Source organism: Propithecus coquereli, unplaced genomic scaffold (assembly GCF_000956105.1).
Source record: "Propithecus coquereli isolate 6110/MARCELLA unplaced genomic scaffold, Pcoq_1.0 Scaffold678, whole genome shotgun sequence".
Lineage (NCBI taxonomy): Eukaryota > Metazoa > Chordata > Mammalia > Primates > Indriidae > Propithecus > Propithecus coquereli.
Window position 1 is genome coordinate 536,877 of NW_012152818.1, and position 17,479 is coordinate 554,355.

General features: G+C 40.8%; 1 protein-coding gene across 3 annotated transcripts in view; it reads right to left on the reverse strand.

Moving 5' to 3' along the window:
• Nucleotides 1-14,065, reverse strand: part of MSANTD2 (Myb/SANT-like DNA-binding domain containing 2) — a 31,270-nt gene extending 17,205 nt beyond the window's left edge. For all 3 annotated transcript variants that reach the window (XM_012660786.1, XM_012660785.1, XM_012660784.1), the window contains exon 1: nucleotides 13,538-14,065. In XM_012660786.1, coding sequence (XP_012516240.1) covers nucleotides 13,538-14,047 — 510 coding nt within the window. In that variant the 5' untranslated portion in view covers nucleotides 14,048-14,065. The remainder of the gene's footprint in view (nucleotides 1-13,537) is intronic.
• Between the last annotated feature and the right edge of the window lie 3,414 nt (nucleotides 14,066-17,479).

A 17,479-nucleotide genomic window follows, 5' to 3' on the forward strand; every position in this document is an offset into this window, starting at 1 on the left:
GAGAGTGTGAGCAGGGCTGGCAGAGAAAGAAGTGAAAAGAAGATACAGTTGTAACAGAGGCCTCTGCTAATCCTAAAGTGTGGTATGGAACTTGGGTGATCGATCCTTCAGAGTTGTCCTAATGGAGGCAACGAGGCCGGACCTCTGTATTTCAGCACTGACCAGTCATCAGTTTCTGCCTGCCATCAGAAAAGGGGCCTCACCTTGGGCGAGACAGTTCCCTCGAGCAAAGGGCAAATTCTTAGGAGGAATTCAACCAGAAGCCCTCAGTGGTCAATGCTCCTGGCAGCTGGGGGAGACTACTGTCTCATTCCTAGAGGATGCATCTGGGCAGCAGATCACATATACAGTAGAGATGTACGGTGCATCCCTATTTTACAGACAAGAAAACTAAGACAGAAAAAGGTAAGAGCTTATCCAAGGTCACTATGGCATTCTTTTTAATGTAATTCATCTTTGGTTTCAAACCTAGGACCTGGGATGCTTCTCTTCAGGAAACATTAAAAATTACGGAAAGTCACTATATTTACCTTTTTGCCACAGTTGCTGGGAAGCTCACAGCTCATTTTTATATTTAGCTCAAGTAACCATATTTACCTTGGTTACTGCTACACACCCTGCATTTATTTCCTTATTCTATTTTTAGCTTTCTCGATAAGCTAACACATTTTTGTGTATTTATATTATACATTACAAAACAGTTCATATGTCATCCCCATCATCTCTGAGGAGCCAAACCATTTACGCATTAGAAAACAACTGCAGGTATAAGGTAATAGACATGCCATAGCCTCCTTTGGTAAGCCTCATCTTTACCTGCTTCTACTGTCAAAGAGTAATTCTACTTTGTGTTTCTCCTGTAATTCAAACTTACTTCTTTCAAGAGGAGTTGGTAGTCGAACAAATGCCACCACTTACATAGTCTCGAATGAATGGCTGAATCAATCTTCTACAATGTGTTTCAACACTTATTTTAAATTCTTCCTTAAGATTTCCAAACCAGTATTTCTCCTTGTGTTTGTAATCTTAGGAAACCCTGAATTATCTGCAAGAATTTTAAAAATTTGTGTTTTCATTTCAATAAGAAACATATATAAGCATAATGATGTCCATCTGGGTGTTACTATATTATTTGGTACTGCATTTATGACTTTATGATCACACTGTTGCCAAAAGCATTACTTTGTCAAAATTTAATAAAGTGGGCTAATAAGGAGGTAACATAACCAAGTAGTTAAGAAGAGCATGGGTTCTGGAGTTAAGACTGCCTAGTCTACAGTGTCACCACCTGCTAGTTTTGTGACATTAAACAAATTCATCTCTCTGTGCCTTAAATTCTCCATCTGTAAGGTGGAGCTAGTAATAGTACCTCCATTATAGATTTGTTGGGAGCATTAAATGAGAAAAAAGAAATAGAGCATTTAAAAGTGTCTGCCTAATTGCTTGTAATCGGTAAATGTTAGTCATCATAATTATTATAAAAATGATACAGTCACACCATATGGAAGCTAAGGGGCCTTATGAATAAAGGTTAGTTCAAGTAGAGAAAGGTAGTAGCAATAGTGTTATATCACAAGGCACAACATGGACAGGAATAACACGTAAGAATAAAATACTGTGAACCTTACCAAAGCAATCAGTATCACAGTCATGTTGGGAAAAGCAAGTAAGTTTCAGCTAAACAACACCATCCAAAATATTAAAGGAATGCTAACTTGACTTTTAATTTTTCATTTTATTAGTACTTAAAGTATTTCACAAAACTGTCTGTATTTGATAACATGTGAGTGCTACAGATAAAAGTAGTATATTCCTAGACCTAAATTTGTATTTACAATGTTATTCAATAACATTGTTACATGAACGTGTTTTTGCACACGCATTATTCAAGCTTCGGAAACATCTGGCTATATCATCATAGCTTCTTCCACTTTTTTAGTCAGTTCCTCTTTTATAGATAAAAGCTAATTAGTTAATCATTTTCAAAGATTTATAGTCTTGGCAAGAATATTTGACCAGCACATTGACATATAAACCAACAAGGAACAGGGGATCTTAACTACCCATCCAGAGTGAGAAACAGGACTCGCTCCTGTTTACAAGAAGCAGGAGGCAGGTAAAACTCAGCATGAATAGAAATAAATAGAAATAAGGAGTATGAATGATCCATATATTTTCTTGGAGTTTGACAGAACAAAAAGCATGTAGATCTCTCATTCCTTTTTTGCATGGAAATTTACTGGAATTAAATTAAAATCAGATTTACCGTTCTTGAAAAATAACAAAATGTTTCATGGATATGTGGTTATGCTATAATAAAGAAGTTAAAAATTTTTCCCTTAATTTTGTAGTGGTTATATTATTTATACGAGGAAAAAAGTAATTATTTTATACTGTTCTAAATTGGCAACTCTGATTTCTGAAAGCCCAACTATATTTCCCAATACGAAAAAGGACATTACCTGGTTTTGCTTAAGACTGTACCTTTAGGACCCTATATAATGTGTGGTTCAATAGCGGTGCTCATTATCTAATAACTGAATGAATAATAAGAATACAGCATTTTGCTGCTTGGTGGTGCAAACCTCAATGAAAACTGGATAAACACAATGCAAAGGAATAATATAAAATCATGTAAATCATTCTTAATAAAGCAAAAGCAAATGAATTTCTATTACACATAATGAAAGGCATAGAGTTCAAACTTTCTAAGGCCAATAAGGCTTTATCGAGGAATACCATATTTGAGGAGTTTTTTCCTAATTGTGTTAATTGCTCTGAATTACATATTTTAAATATCATACTGTTTTCTACCAGAATATAAGTTTGTTAGTTTTGTTCACTGATGTATACCAGGACCTAAATCAATGCCTGGCATGTAGAAGGAGCTCAATAAATTTTTGTTGAATGATGACTAAAAAGTCCTTAAGATTGCATATGGGCAGTTGAGATACCAAATATAAGACTAAAGTATTTTTTGACCTACCAAATTCTTCTTTCTAAATCACAAAACCAGCTCTTTCCTTTCAGAGAAAAGTTATTTGCAAATTAAAAAAAAATAATAAAAGCAGTTTTTGGTAGATATGAACTTTTATTCTGGTTTTATTAATATCAGTTACAAACATAATTGGTTTATTCAAATAAATGAAGTAATTTGAAGATAGTAGAGAAACAGTACTGTAAGTTTCAAAGACCATTACAACAAAGTAGTCTTACATAGGCTGAGAAAATTCAACTAAAAAACATATTGAAGTAAACAACTTCCACTCTATTGTATCAATTTATATTGAATGAAGTAATAATATTTGGTAGCTCAAAATATGTAATTTATGAATACAGCCAAGAACACATAGAAAAAATAAAATGATGGCTGTTCCTAAAATGCCTGAGAATAAATACAGGTTTGTAATTTACTAAGGAATAACAATACATCCTACTAAGTGAAAAGATAACACGCACTTGATTAGCGCCAAGGAAAAAAAGTATTTCCACTGGCTCTCAAGGACTTTCTCAACTACAAATAGGGGAGAATTATACAGATTTAAACACATGCCTTTTTCCATATGTAGACATCTTTCAATTATTTAGAACAATGGAGGGAAGAACTCAGCATGGATTACAAACTCCAGATAATGTGTAACATATGCATAGGAGGCACAGATTCATTAAACATTCCTTTTAAACACTGAATGAAGTTTCTGCAATGGTAAATAGGCAAAACATAGTGAAGGAACTCCACAACAGCAATAGAATTTAAGTGTATCTAATCATCACTTCAATCCTAACAATTGTTTAAAATCTAGAGCTCTTTATGGTACTGGTCTGTTGTTCTTTTGAAACTCAGAAAAATTTTCCCCCATTTTATTTCATTTTTAAACATTACACACATAAAACTTTTCATGGGGGGAAAACCTGCTATTCTACCTTAACCTAGCAATGGGAGCATACTTCTGGGTGCCCATACGACAATTAACATTTGAAATCTTAGATCTGAATTTTAATTCTTAACTTCTGTAACCAGAGGTTTCTTAACATAACTGTTAAGAAAAAGAGAAAAAAAAGGCAGGATAATCACTTCTGAAGCCTGGGGAGAAGGTCAACATCCAAGAGTCTAGAGAGAGTATATTCTAGAGGCAACACAGACCGGACTGTCCCAATGTGGTGTTTTAATTGGATTTCATTGGGTTCTTAGAAATCAAGCCTAAAAACTGAAGCTATGAAGTACTGTGATGGTCTTTGATGACTGCAGCAAAGACTCTTCTGTAAATTGGTAGAGAAGTAGACAGTGAGTTGTCTCATAGGTTAAGATCTAACAAATCCTGTAAATTAAAATTTTCAAATTCTCCCAATAGCCCCCAATTTTGATATATCTGAAATCCATTCTCTTCCCTCCATCTTCATTGCCACTGCTTTATTTCACCTCTCATTTAGCTTACTGCAAGAAGCCTCTAAATCTGCAGTCCCCAACCCATGGTCTTCGGACAGGTACCATCTGTCGCCTGTTAAGGACTGGGCCACAGAGCTCCACCCCTCCTCACCCCACCCCCCATACCACCAGCCATGGAAAAATTGTGTTCCATGAAACTTAGGAGTGGGGAGGGCTCCCCGCACAGCAGGAGGTGAGCGCAGGCAAGCAAAGCTTCATCTGTATTTACAGCCACTCCCCATCGCTCACATCACTGCCTGAGTTCCGAGCTCACCCCCTTTCTTCCGTGGAAAAATTGTCTTCCATGAAACCGATTCCTGGTGCCCAAAAGGTTGGGGGACTACTGCTCTAAATGACCTTTGTGCTTCCAGTCTTACCCCTTCCATTTTCCACATTACAGCCAGTGACTGTTCTAAAATTTAAGACTAACCACATCACTGCCTGGCTTAAAATCCTTTGATTAGGATAAAGTCCAAACACCTTAGCACATCACCTGACCTCTTGTTTATGTCTCCAGTCTCATTTCTTCTAGCTTCCCACCTCTCTTCACCCTTCATTGCCAAACCCTAGGTTCCAGCTACCTGAAACTACAGAGTATAAATTAATGATGTTTCTGGAGTTTTGGTATCTTAAGTCTAAAAGAGAATAATGATTAAAAAAATCTTGATCTCACCTCAATCTTTTAGTCTTTTTTAATCTAACAATAGGTTGTGGCCCATTAGTGGGTTGCACAATCAATTTTAGTAGCTGTGACCACCTCTGTGAACACCCAAAGCGGGAGATGAAGAGATAATGCATAGGAGACCCAAAACTGAACTGCTCTGGTGAAGAGGACCCAGGGGCAGGGAGAGGGTGGCTAGGGAGACAGGGGTGGATGGGGAGCTGGTACAGGTAGGTTAGAAGGGTGGGTGCAGGTGAGAGGCATCTGAAGAATGCCAGTTTGGGGAAGGGCGACTGGCTGAGCCTACAGGCATGGTGCACATGTAATAGTAACGGGGAGATGTTATGCCCACATCAGGTGTCGGCCAATATCAATGGGGTCATGTACAACAAACCTAGAGTACCCCTGCTCTACCTCAGGCCCTCTCAGTACATGTCCCTGCACCTGCAGGGCCTACAGGAGACAGACTCCGGCTCCTACAGCTGTTCCGTGAATGTGCTGGACAGCCAAAACACGGTTAGGGACTCCGGCGTCAAAACTTTAGAACTCAATGCGCTGGGTGAGTGAGAAGCACACACTTCTGGGTCCCTCCCCACCCCCAACCCCACTGGGAGGTGTGGCAGGTGTCTCTCCCAAATGGCTGAGTGTAAGGGTTGGGGGAGGGGCAAACGGAGTGACACAGGGTATGGGGGACTGGGAGGAGGAGGATCTGTGGGTCCCTTAGGTGTGGGTTTTCATCTGTCTCCCCAGTTCCTCCAGCTCCTCCATCTTGCCATTTCCTGGGCGTGCCCCGTGTGGGGACCAACGTGACCCTGAGCTGCCAGTCTCCAAGGAGTAAGCCTGCTGCCCAATACCAGTGGGAGTGGGCCGCCCCCATCCCCCCAAGTTTTCTCTGCACCAGTTTTAGGTGAGAGCACTTCTGGAAACAGCCGGACTGTGGCTGGGAAGGGGAAAGTTAAGAGGTACTGAAGTGCCGCAGAAACTGGGGTGAAAAGGCGAAGCAATGTTGGAAAGTACTGGGATGGAGAGGAGGAGGATGTGGGGAGAAGGACGGAGAAAGATGGCCCACCAGGGGCAGGCGTGGTGCTGGGTGCGTTCCCGTGTGTATGCTGTGAGTAAAGAGGCTCTGGAGCTAGTGTCTGCATTCGAATAGAACATACCAGAGTATATTACATGTAGTTAAGTATAGTGCTGTTATATGGATTAAATAAGTTAACATTCAGAAAGCTCTTACAACAGTGTACAGCGCATAGTAAAAGCTACATAAGTGTTGGCTACAATCATTATTTTGTGAAATTTGTTATAGTTGTACATATATGTTACGTTATTTGAGTACTAGGCCCCAGGGTAAAATATATTTCTTCTTCTTGTGGGTTGTGGTCAAAAAAAGATGCACTGCTTTGGTTTTTCTTTCCAGTATATAAATTAAGGAATGAGATATATAATGGATATTCACACAACTGCAATTTCATGCTGTAAAAAAGTTACTCATCAAAACATACAAATTGCCTAGAATTGCTATGTCCACTATGTCATCCCAAAACTATCAGCTCTATCCTTTTACATGGTTCTTTATGACACCACCGATCCATCATTCACAGTTCCTAAATCACACCTTTACCACACGCCATGCACTATGGTGAATGGTTCTTCAATTAAAAGGCATGACTTTTGAAATAGCTGGTCACTTAAAAATTTCTGCAACAATTTCATTATTTGGATGCTCCTAGTTTGGGATTCTTACATAAATATATCTTAGCATATTTGCCATCTGCACTATTCTGGGTTATGCTGCCTTTGAACTTTTACATCAACTACTCATCTATTAATACCTCTACTTCCTTCCACCCAATTAAATCCAACTTCACCTTCAAGATCCACCTCCTGAAGGCTTAGGATGATGTGTACTTCCTCCTGTAGCACCATGAGCCTAACATTAACATGACACACAAGACCTTATTCACAATAGTGTAATTCATGCTTTAGTAATCTGACTCCTTTATTGGAAGGTGGACATCTTGAAGGCACATGGTACGCTGCTATATTTCTAGAGCCTACCACAATAGGTACTCAAATATTTGCTGGCAAATAATAAAAAATAAAGTCCTTATTTCAGACTTTAGTATTTAAAGAAACCCTGTGATAAATCTGTCAATTGAGTCTGATGAAAGGGAATGGGCAAGATATCTAAATCCACCCCCACTCCAGCTGCTGGAACATTAGCCAAGAGTTAAGCCCCACACCTTTCTCCTGTAACCCTCCCCTATTTCCCTCTGGGATTTCTAAGGGCAGTAGAATTCAAGGGCCCAGGCCCAGGCCCACTACATCAGCCAAGAAAGATAACGTGAAGATGCTTGGAGTTCTGAAGTAGTAGTCTGTAACTGAGGTAGCCTCCTTTAATGATTGATCAAGGTACCTTAAAACCTTAGAGATTCCTGTCATTCCCTATCTCATGTATATTTCTTTAGCTGTGAAGCTTGGACCCTGAATTTAGAATGGCCAAAGCAATATAGCTTAGTGATTTTTTTTTTCTTTTTCAGACAGAGCCTTGCTCTGTCACTTGGGCTAGAGTGCAGTGGCATCATCATAGCTCACTGCAACCTCAAACTCCTGGCCTCAAGCAATCCTCCTGCCTCGGCCTCTCAGAGTGCTAGGATTACAGGTGTGAGCCACCACACCAGGGTTGATATTGTTTCTTTTAAATGTAACTAGAGTATTTCCTAATCACCAACATTTTCAAGAGATATTTGATAAAACCCACAGGTAAGGATTTTACGTGGATTTTTCAGATTCATACATAGTACATTACTCAAGACACACTTTATAGCCAATCCTCATCTTATTCATCTCATTCATCTTATTCTCTCATAGATTTAATATTTTTATATCCTATTAATTTCTTACAGAGTTTCAAACACATGAAAAATTTTTATGTCAGCTTTAAAATGTTTCAGAGGATACATGGATTTCAAAATTCTTTATGTAAGTAAAAAGTTTGAACACCCATTGTTCCAAAGGTGTCCTGGCCAACACTATGGTCACTAGCCACATGTGGCTATTTAAATCAAAAAATTAAAATTAAATAAAATTAAAAATTCAGTTTCAGTCACTGTGGTCACATTTCAAGTCCTTAATAGCCACCTGTGGCCAGCAGCTACCGTATTGGATGGTGCAGATAGAGAACACTTCCATCATCACAGAAAGTTCTATGGGATAGCGCTGTCCCGGAGCACACAATGTTTGCCCAAGCCAGCTGAGGTAATAATACTTTCATTCCTTGCACTAAAAGCTCCACATCCTAGTATGGCATGCCATTTTTCTTGACTTGTATCAGGGTTCCTCCTACACAGGGGTAAAGTGACAGGAAGAGCAAGAAGAAGGAACTTTGAGCTCCCCCTAGAGGTTTGAGTAAGTGGCCAAGAGAATCCTTTTATAAAATAAATAATACCATGAATAACAACTTTCTGCCTTACACTGTTCAATATGGTAGCCATTAGCCATATGTGGCTAATCATAATTTAAAATTAATTAAATATAATTAAAAATTTTGTTTCTCAGGCACACTAGCCACATTTCAAACATCCAACAGCCACATGTGACTAGGGGCTATCACACCGAACTGAGGTAGAACATTTCCATCTTTACAAAAGTTTTATGGAACAGTGCTGTTTATACTACATGCTTTCTAAATTCTTTCTTCCTTTTACTTAACCTCTTAATGAATTATTCAGAATATTTAACTCTACCCTTCATTGAATTTCCAAAAATGCCAGGAAGTAAACTGAGAATCCTGTTCATTCAGCTTTAACGTGTGCTTGTTAAATCTCTTCCTTCCAAAACTGAAAGCCTAATTAAAGTGTATGGCCCCGTTGTCAAAGATGGTCTATTATTTTAAGACACGCATTAAGCCTCTGTCACATTCACAAGCAGACAAGCAAACTGGAATGCACAAACTTTCAGGTGATAGTGGGATGAAAAAAGAAGCTAAATATGTAAAAAATGATAGAAAACAAATCTGATTAAATCTTTCTTATGAGCTACTTGAGTGGCTCATCATATTTCTTGGAAATCTTTCAATGATAATGCAGAAGGGAAGTCTTGTCTGCAAACACCAAAGAGAAGTCCTCAGAGATGGGCAGTGTCTATTAAAATGTTTATACAGGGACAAAGGTATCTTTGGGCTCCAAAGTTATCTTTGCCCTATTGGTTCTAACAAACAAATAATTGCAAGGCTCAACAGCTAAAATAAAAGACCAAATACACTACATTGTGATTTGTCTGCTAAAGTACAAAATTTGTTCCAAAGATGATGACAATGGATAAATGGATGGACAAATCTAAACAATGCCCCCAGAAAATTAATCATTTTGTTTACTGGACAGAAGACTCCTTTCCATTTTTAAATTTGTATGATGAGCAACCAACACTGATCCAGCAAAGGCCAGTTTTTTTAGGTCCCATACAATCACCTTGCATTTCATCTTGAGGCAGAGCTACAAGTACACATCTGTTTTAAAGACATAAAGCCAACTCTCAAGAGGGAAATTTTTGGAGAACATCCAAAAATATGGGACTTGAGAATGAGTTTTGCAGGGCATCAAATTAACTGACTGAAGTGTGAATGCAGCATCTTGTTCAGAAGTGAATGCTTTCATGAATTCCAAGTCAAGATAGATCTTTCAACTACCACAGTATGGACAGTGATGAGATCGTTCCTCTCCTTTGAAGTCATCACACTTATAGTCCACATTAGTCATATGACACTTAATCAAGTACCGCCTTGCATACCATCCCTTGTGCAGTCTTGTACAGCTTTTTAACTCTTTGAAGTATGTATAGAAGCTTCAGTTGGATTGTAAACTCTTGGGACTATAGTAACTGCATATTACAATTCTTTTCTTTCTTTCTTTTTTTTTTTTTTAAGACTACAGTTCTTTTATCCATCGTAACATCTAGCAGACAGCCTTGTATATCAGAAGCACTCAGGTATTTGGTGAATGGAGATATGAAGAAAAGGCCTACATAAAAGGAGAAAATTCATGCAATCACTTGACAAAGAACCACCTACATTTGTTTATCTGACACCAAAATCAGGCTAGAATTGTTAGCAGACAAATTTTCTTCTGGCAAACATACAAAAAAGCAACATAACTTCAGAATAAACAACATTCTGTGCAGCAATGCAGCCTCAAACACATCTACTTTATCCAAATGATAGAATACCAATAACATGACAGACAGCAAAATGAAACTCTTTGCATCAATAACAAATGTTTATATCTTAGTTAAAATCATGTGTGCGCAGAAATATATTCATTTAGATATTAAAAAGTAGGACTTCAGTCTCAAAATCTAAGACATTATTAATTCAATTTCAATATTTACAATTTTAATATTTTCATTGTATAGATAAGAGGACTGAGGCACAGTCCAGAGAAGGTTAAGTGATGTGCTTTAAAGTTATTTGGGAAGGTGGTCAGAAAGAGGTTGAGACAGGACTCAACTTTCTGATCCTTTATATGATGAGATGAAGACTGCTACGTCAACATGTTGAAACTATCTGATTAAAGGAAGGTTTGCATGGGAAAACTAAAGTTACTATGTATCTCTTCCTTTCAAACTTAGAAAAAATTATTTACTGAGTTTTCATAATTGAATTTCTTAAGAGACTGAGTTGGTGTTGCCCAGGCTGCAGTGCAGTAGCCATCCACAAGTGCAGTCATTGCACACTGCAGCCTCGATCTCAAGTGATCCTCCCACCTCAGCCTCCCAAGTAGCTGAAACTATAGGTGCACATCACAACACCCAGCTCATAACTGAATTTTTGATAGGAATTTCAAACATACTAGACCAGAAATATAACTGACTCACATGGTATTCCTTCTCAGTGAGCCTGACATTGAGTTCACATTTCCATTGGTCTGTACAAGAAGTTCCTCATTTTCCACATCTTACTGAACTACTTTGTTTCTAAATTGTAAAATCTAAAACAAAAAGTATTACTGAATTTTTTTTGCAGTTCTCAACAACACAATGAAGTGAAAGAGATTTTTGAATTACTTGTTTTAAATCATCATTTCTGAGACTAGGACCTAAGGATTTGTTTTCAGAGGTTTGAGATTCTCTGAGAACTTAAGGTTGTATTTTTATTTTCATAAGCATAATCTGTGTTACTTGAACATCCACCTCATAATTGCATAAGGCTATGATTTCAGTGACCACATCTGCTTCTGTGCTTAAGATTACATGCACACTAAGTCTCCTAAAGAGACAAGTTTAGTTTTTAATGCAGTATATTTTCAACCTGGGTTTCAAAGTCTATGTTTCTGAGTTAAAGTTTGATAAAACTGCTGTAAATTATGCTTTCTAAAATTCTCTTTTCTAGACTTTATTTGATGAATTTAATTGACATGTATTGTTTACTATATGCTAGTATAGCAGTGAATAAGAGACCAGAACCTGTCCTTAAAGAGCTTATCATTCTGGTAGGGAAGATCAACACTATTAATGAAAAAGTCTGGGTTCCTTGACTGACATCACATAAAGAATAGAGCACTTTAAAAAAACAAAATAGTTATCTGCACTCCTTGTTAACTGCCATTATGGACCAGAGAACCCACTGTCATCTGCTTATTCTCAAAATATTCTAAGAGCTTGAGGTCAACTTGGTCTTACCTGTCTAGAGACAGGTAAACTGATCTTCTTTTTAAAATTCTTCAAAGAAGCTCAATCTTTGTTCCTTGCTTTAGGTTATCCTTCTCATAACTGGACAATGAAGCAACCCAACTAGATATTCCCTGGTTATTGGAGAAACAATTTTATGCAGAGATTTATATTCAATGAGGTTTTGATAGCACACTTTCTCTGTGTGATTGGGAAATTTCTATGGACAGAAAGCAATCAAGCTAAAACAGTCACAAATACCTAAAGTACACTTCTCAACTCAAGAAAAGTTCAGGGATAGATGCTAGAGCAGGACAGTGCAAACACCCTCCCAAAAATTTAACCTAATGACTTTGAATAGAACAATGAATGACAAAGAACAGTAGTTTCTTCCTGTTAACCACAACTTTGATGACATCATTGTTTAAAAAGAAAAATGAAGGTACTTAAGAAGCCCCAAAGGTATACGTTATCAAATAAACTAATTTAATTCTATAACTGAGTAATGAATGCCAAATTGCTTAAACAATAATTAGTCGGTTTGAAATATCTTAGTTTTTGGACCAAATTTTCTAAGCAACAGTGTCCCCAAATGAACACTACTGGAGCCAAGACCTTGTTAACTTTGGTGCAATTTCCCTACATTAGTGTGATTACTCTTACTTATGATTCCTCTTAGTGGTTTCTACCCCCAAGGAGTTCCCAGAAAAAGTGCTAGCCCTACCAGAAAAAGAAGCACACAGATACTATGACTAAGTAGTAGAAGCAGTTCAGTGAAAACTGGGAGAATCCTACCCCAATCTCTTAGCAGACACTATGATGAGGGAACGAGTTTAACTAAAGCACAACTCCATATCTGCCAATGATATAAATACGAATACGAGATAAAAGGCAGTAGAAACAGCAAAATGATAACCGGCTGGTAAAATTTCTAGCCCAAATTAAGCCTCTGCATATAAACATGCAGATACACAAGGATGGCCAGATGCACACTGAAGAGTTCTACTTGTCACCACATCCGGCACAGTAACTAAAGCAGGGCAAAACTGGTTTTCATGAAGGAGCTTCATCAGAAACAGCAGGGCCTCAAGCCAATCTAACTCGGGAGGCATCGACAATCCAAATTCCAGAACAACTCTTGGCCAGGCTAACTTTCATGGTTCCCGCTAACTTCACTATAGCAATACACACTCTGGCTACAATCAAGCCTTTCCAATTTTCCAAAGCATCTCAAGTCTTATTCTTCCTTCATAGCTCAAGTTAGAAGCAAAGCGACTGACACAAAGGCCAGTTGTCCCAAGGCGCTTTTTATATGGCTTTGCCACAGCCACTTCCGAAAAATTCCTAAACTGGGGGCTCAACGGCCCCCCCACTTCTGCCCTTCCTCGATCCCGCCCCGGCTGGTAAGCCTCTGCCTGGGAGCCCCTCCGCCTGAAACAAAGCGAGGGCCCCGGCGGTGGGAGCGAGAGGCGCCAGCAGCACGGGGACTGCCGCACGGCGCACAATAAGAAACTACCAACTTCAGAGCGCAGGAACATCCTCAATTGGCAAGAAAGAGGGGCGGCGGCAGGCACGCCCAACTTCAAACTCAGGAAACCTACGGGCTGGCGGCCATCTGGAAAAAAAGCCCCCTTCCCAGGGAGAGAAGAAAAAGGCGGAGGAGATGCGAATCGCCCACCGGGCCCCGGAGGGGAGCCCCGCACTCAGACCGGCCCCCGCCCCCGAGGCCCGCTTCCCCGCTTTTTCTCTGCCTCTGGTGCGCTGCCCCAGCCTGGGCGGCCGGTTACCTTGATGCGCTCCCGGCACTGAGACGGGGTCCGCTCGTAGCCCAGCTCGGCCAGGGCCCGGGACACGCGATCGTACATGGCTGGCCCAGGGGCCTTGCTGCCGAATACCGTGCCGGCTCCCTCCAGCTGCTGGTACCGCGCCTCCACCAGCCGCTCGTTGCCCCACACTGCGATGAGCGCGTTCGTCTCGGCTGGCGTCCACGACATGCCCCGGCAGGCGGCGGCGGCGGCTGCCGCAGCCCCGCCACCGCCGCCACCAGAGGAGAAGGAGACCGAGGACGAGGCGGCACTGCGGCCCCCCAGCCCCAGCCCGAGACCCCCGGACGCCGCTGCCCCCGAGCCCGCCGCACTGCCTGGCCCGAGCGGGGAGGCACCCCGAGGCGTGGAAGGGTCGGACAACGATGGATTTCCGTCGCTCAGGCCACCAGGAGAAGCCGGCGAGAGCACCTCCATCTTCGGGATTTTTAGCGGCGAGTTGGCGGGCAGCTCAGACCCACAGGGCGCAGCCATCTTCCAAGCGGCCGCCGCTGCACCGCCCGGAAGTGACGCGCCCGCGCATCCGGCCACCGCGGTCTCTGGGGCTGCCCTCGGGCCTGGCTCGCCAGCCGGCAGGCGGCTACGGGCCACTGCAGCAGAGGATGCGGCTGCAGGGCGGAGGCTGTCTGCTCCTGGCCTTTCTCCGCGAGCCCTCCCGCGCCGCCCGCTCCGCTCCCGGGGCGAGGGGCGGGGACGAGGCGCGCCGAAGCCCCGAGCTGAGGAGAAGGGTGGGGGCATGAGGTCGGAGTGAGGCACAGATTGGAGCCTTCCCACTTCCTCTCCAATCTCAGCCCCCGGGAGGAGGGGTGAGGCCCGCGAGGGGGCCCGGAGTTAAGGAGGAATTGACCATTTAGCTCTCTCTCCCTCCTGTCTCCCTCCCCTCTTGCCCGTCTTCCCTCTAAACTGGCCTCTAGGTGCCGAGGCTGACGTCCAGGGTGGGGCCTAGAAAAGACTACGGAGGGTATATCGGGGAAGGCGCCAAGGCTGAAGGAAGAGCAGTTCCAGGGGAGGCTTTAAAAAGCAGATGTGGACCAGGGTGGAGTTTGTACGCTGTAGCTTTTCAAGAAACCCAAGCCCATTATTTGCAGAACAGCACCTCTTTAATTCAAGTTATGATCTATTGTTTTCCAGTTAGTCAGGGTAGGTGTGACCGTTTTATGGAAGAATTAGATGTCTTTATTGCGTTTATTCAGTTGTCTATAGTTCGAATAGGTAAAAACTCCTGAGCCCACCAGGAAAGTCACTTTCCAATACCATTCTTCATCCTCCCTGCTTTGGAAGTCGCATAGGTTTCCCCCTTTTATACTCTGAACTGTAAGGAGATTAAAAAGAAAACTGTCAATTATGACAGCCCTCGTGACCTCTGGAAACAAATTAGTGTATTAGTCACTCCTGAGCGTTCCCCAAAGTGCTTGAACTTGAACAGAGCACACCAAATCCAGTATATAGCTGTAAGGTATTTACATATTCTTCAAAGCTGAAAATCTTTTTTTTTTTTTTTTTTTTTTGAGACAGAGTCTCACTCTGTTGCCCGGGCTAGAGTGAGTGCCGTGGCGTCAGCCTAGCTCACAGCAACCTCAAACTCCTGGGCTCAAGCGATACTTCTGCCTCATTAGTAGAGACGGAGTCTCGCTCTTGCTCAGGCTGGTCTCGAACTCCTGAGCTCAAACAATCCGCCCGCCTCGGCCTCCCAGAGTGCTAGGATTACAGGCGTGAGCCACCGCGCTGGGCCGAAGTGGATTTTTTTTTCCAAAGCAAACTTGTAACTTCGGAGGCTGACCAATGAATATGAATAAACTTAGCAATATTTTTTTTAAATAGCAAATTTATGTTAGGTTGTTTTTTTTTAAGGTGAGGTCAGCCACGTTTTTCTTTTTTTTTTAGGAGATGGGGTCTTGCTCTGTGGCTGGAGTACAGAGCCACAGTTATTGCTCAGTGCATCCTTGAACTCCTGGGCTCAAACAAGCCTCCCGCCTCAGCTTCCCAAGTATCCGAGTCTACAGGTGTACACCACCATACCTGGCTAATTTTTCTTAAATTTTTTGTAGAGCTCAGTCTCTCTATGTTGCCCAGGCTAGTCTTGAACTTCTGGTCTCAAGTGAGCCTCCCACCTCAGCCTTCCTAAGTGCTGGGAGAGAATGACTGTGATTGTTTATGGTTGTTATTGGAAAGTCAAAGGATTAAGCAATAGGGATGAAGTAGAGGAGGAGATAATTGTCTTCATATGTCATATTAAAATGCCATCATATTTTATAAGTTAGTATGAAGAAGCCTAAGGAACTTCCAGAATTTATGATATCTTCTTCCCTATTTGTCTAAGAGAAAGATACACCACGTAGGTTAAGATTATGGATTCTGGAATCAGAATGGCTAGCTTCAAATACCAGTTCGTCAACCTCAGGCAAGTTATCTAACCAACCCTCAGTGCCTTGGTTTCTTCATCTATAAAATGAAGATGACCTCACAGCATTGTTGGGTGAATTATATGAGTTAATACAGGTAAAGTCCTTAGAATGGTGCCTGGTTCATCGTAAACATTGTATGAGGGCTCTAGTAGAATCTTAAATATCTGTCAAAGCAAAATTCGCTCTCGTTTAGCCTAACAGTAAATTTTTAATGTCATAAGGTATGTAATGTGTATGAAAGGGAAAGTCATGCCTAAATCATATACTAAATTAGAGACTCCTAAGAGTTTTAAAATCACCACTTTATCCTGCTCTCATTGTCCCATAAGCCTGAAAAAAAAAATCTTCCCTCCTCCTGTTGCCTAATTCTGGAAGATTCTCAGATCAACTCTGACTCATGCAGGAAGCCTTTCTAGATAAAGTGGGTTGACTGAGAGGTCTTCCTTCCCACAAACTTCTGTTTCTTGTCATTATTTCTGTATAACCCAACCCCACCCCCTATTCACTTACCTACCCATCAGTCTACCTAAATGACAAAAAGCAACAAAAATAAAATTTCCAGTAACATCCTAAAGCTAAAACTAAGCCAATAATGTAAAAGCTATTAACATATATTACGTAGTATATAGGCACTGCTAAATAGGCAGCTAGGAGCGTGTGTATGTCATGCTGGCTTCCCGTGTCCGATCCTGGCTTTTAGAGGATGTATGAGGTGTTTGTTCAAGACTTCATAGATCAATCAGAATTTACAGAATGGCTACTGTGTTTGAAATAACGTACTACACCTTTAATGTGGACCCAAATGGTAGTCATAAGTAATGCATGAAATGTCTCAAAAATAAAATAATGTGCAAAATAGTATAAAAGTATACACGCTAATCTACCTGTAAACTATCAGCTACTCCCTTTAATTGTGTCATTCCCTCATTCATTTCCTTCACAGTCTGTTCACAAGTATTCGATTCCCCGTCTTTTCTATAAAGTCTTCCCTGAAATAGTTGGACAGAAGTCCTTCGTCTAATACCTACTCACACAACCTGGAACTTCATGTTAATACTTTCTGATTCAAAAGCCTAGTTAATTCTGCATGTTTATCACCATATTTTATTATGAGTTAGTGTTTGTTTTACCTTTTTTTCTTCACATTCCACATCGTCCTGTTACCTCTATCTCTAAAATGTTTCCTAAATCTGATCGCTTCTCAACTCTAGTCCAAGCCTCCATCATGTCTTAACTGGACTCTTGCTTGCACACTTGCCCTGTATACACAGTAGCCACAGTGAACTTGGTTTTTTAAAACTTTTTTCTGTGAAATATGCATATAGAGGAGTACATAAAACATATATAATTATTATATGAATTATTATAAAGCAAATACCACATAACCACCATTCAGATCAAGAAACAGAATATTACCAAAACTCTAGAAGTCTTGTCCCCAACTCCTTCCCAATATTACCCTCTATCTCGTTTATAAAAATAACCACTATCCTGATCTTCT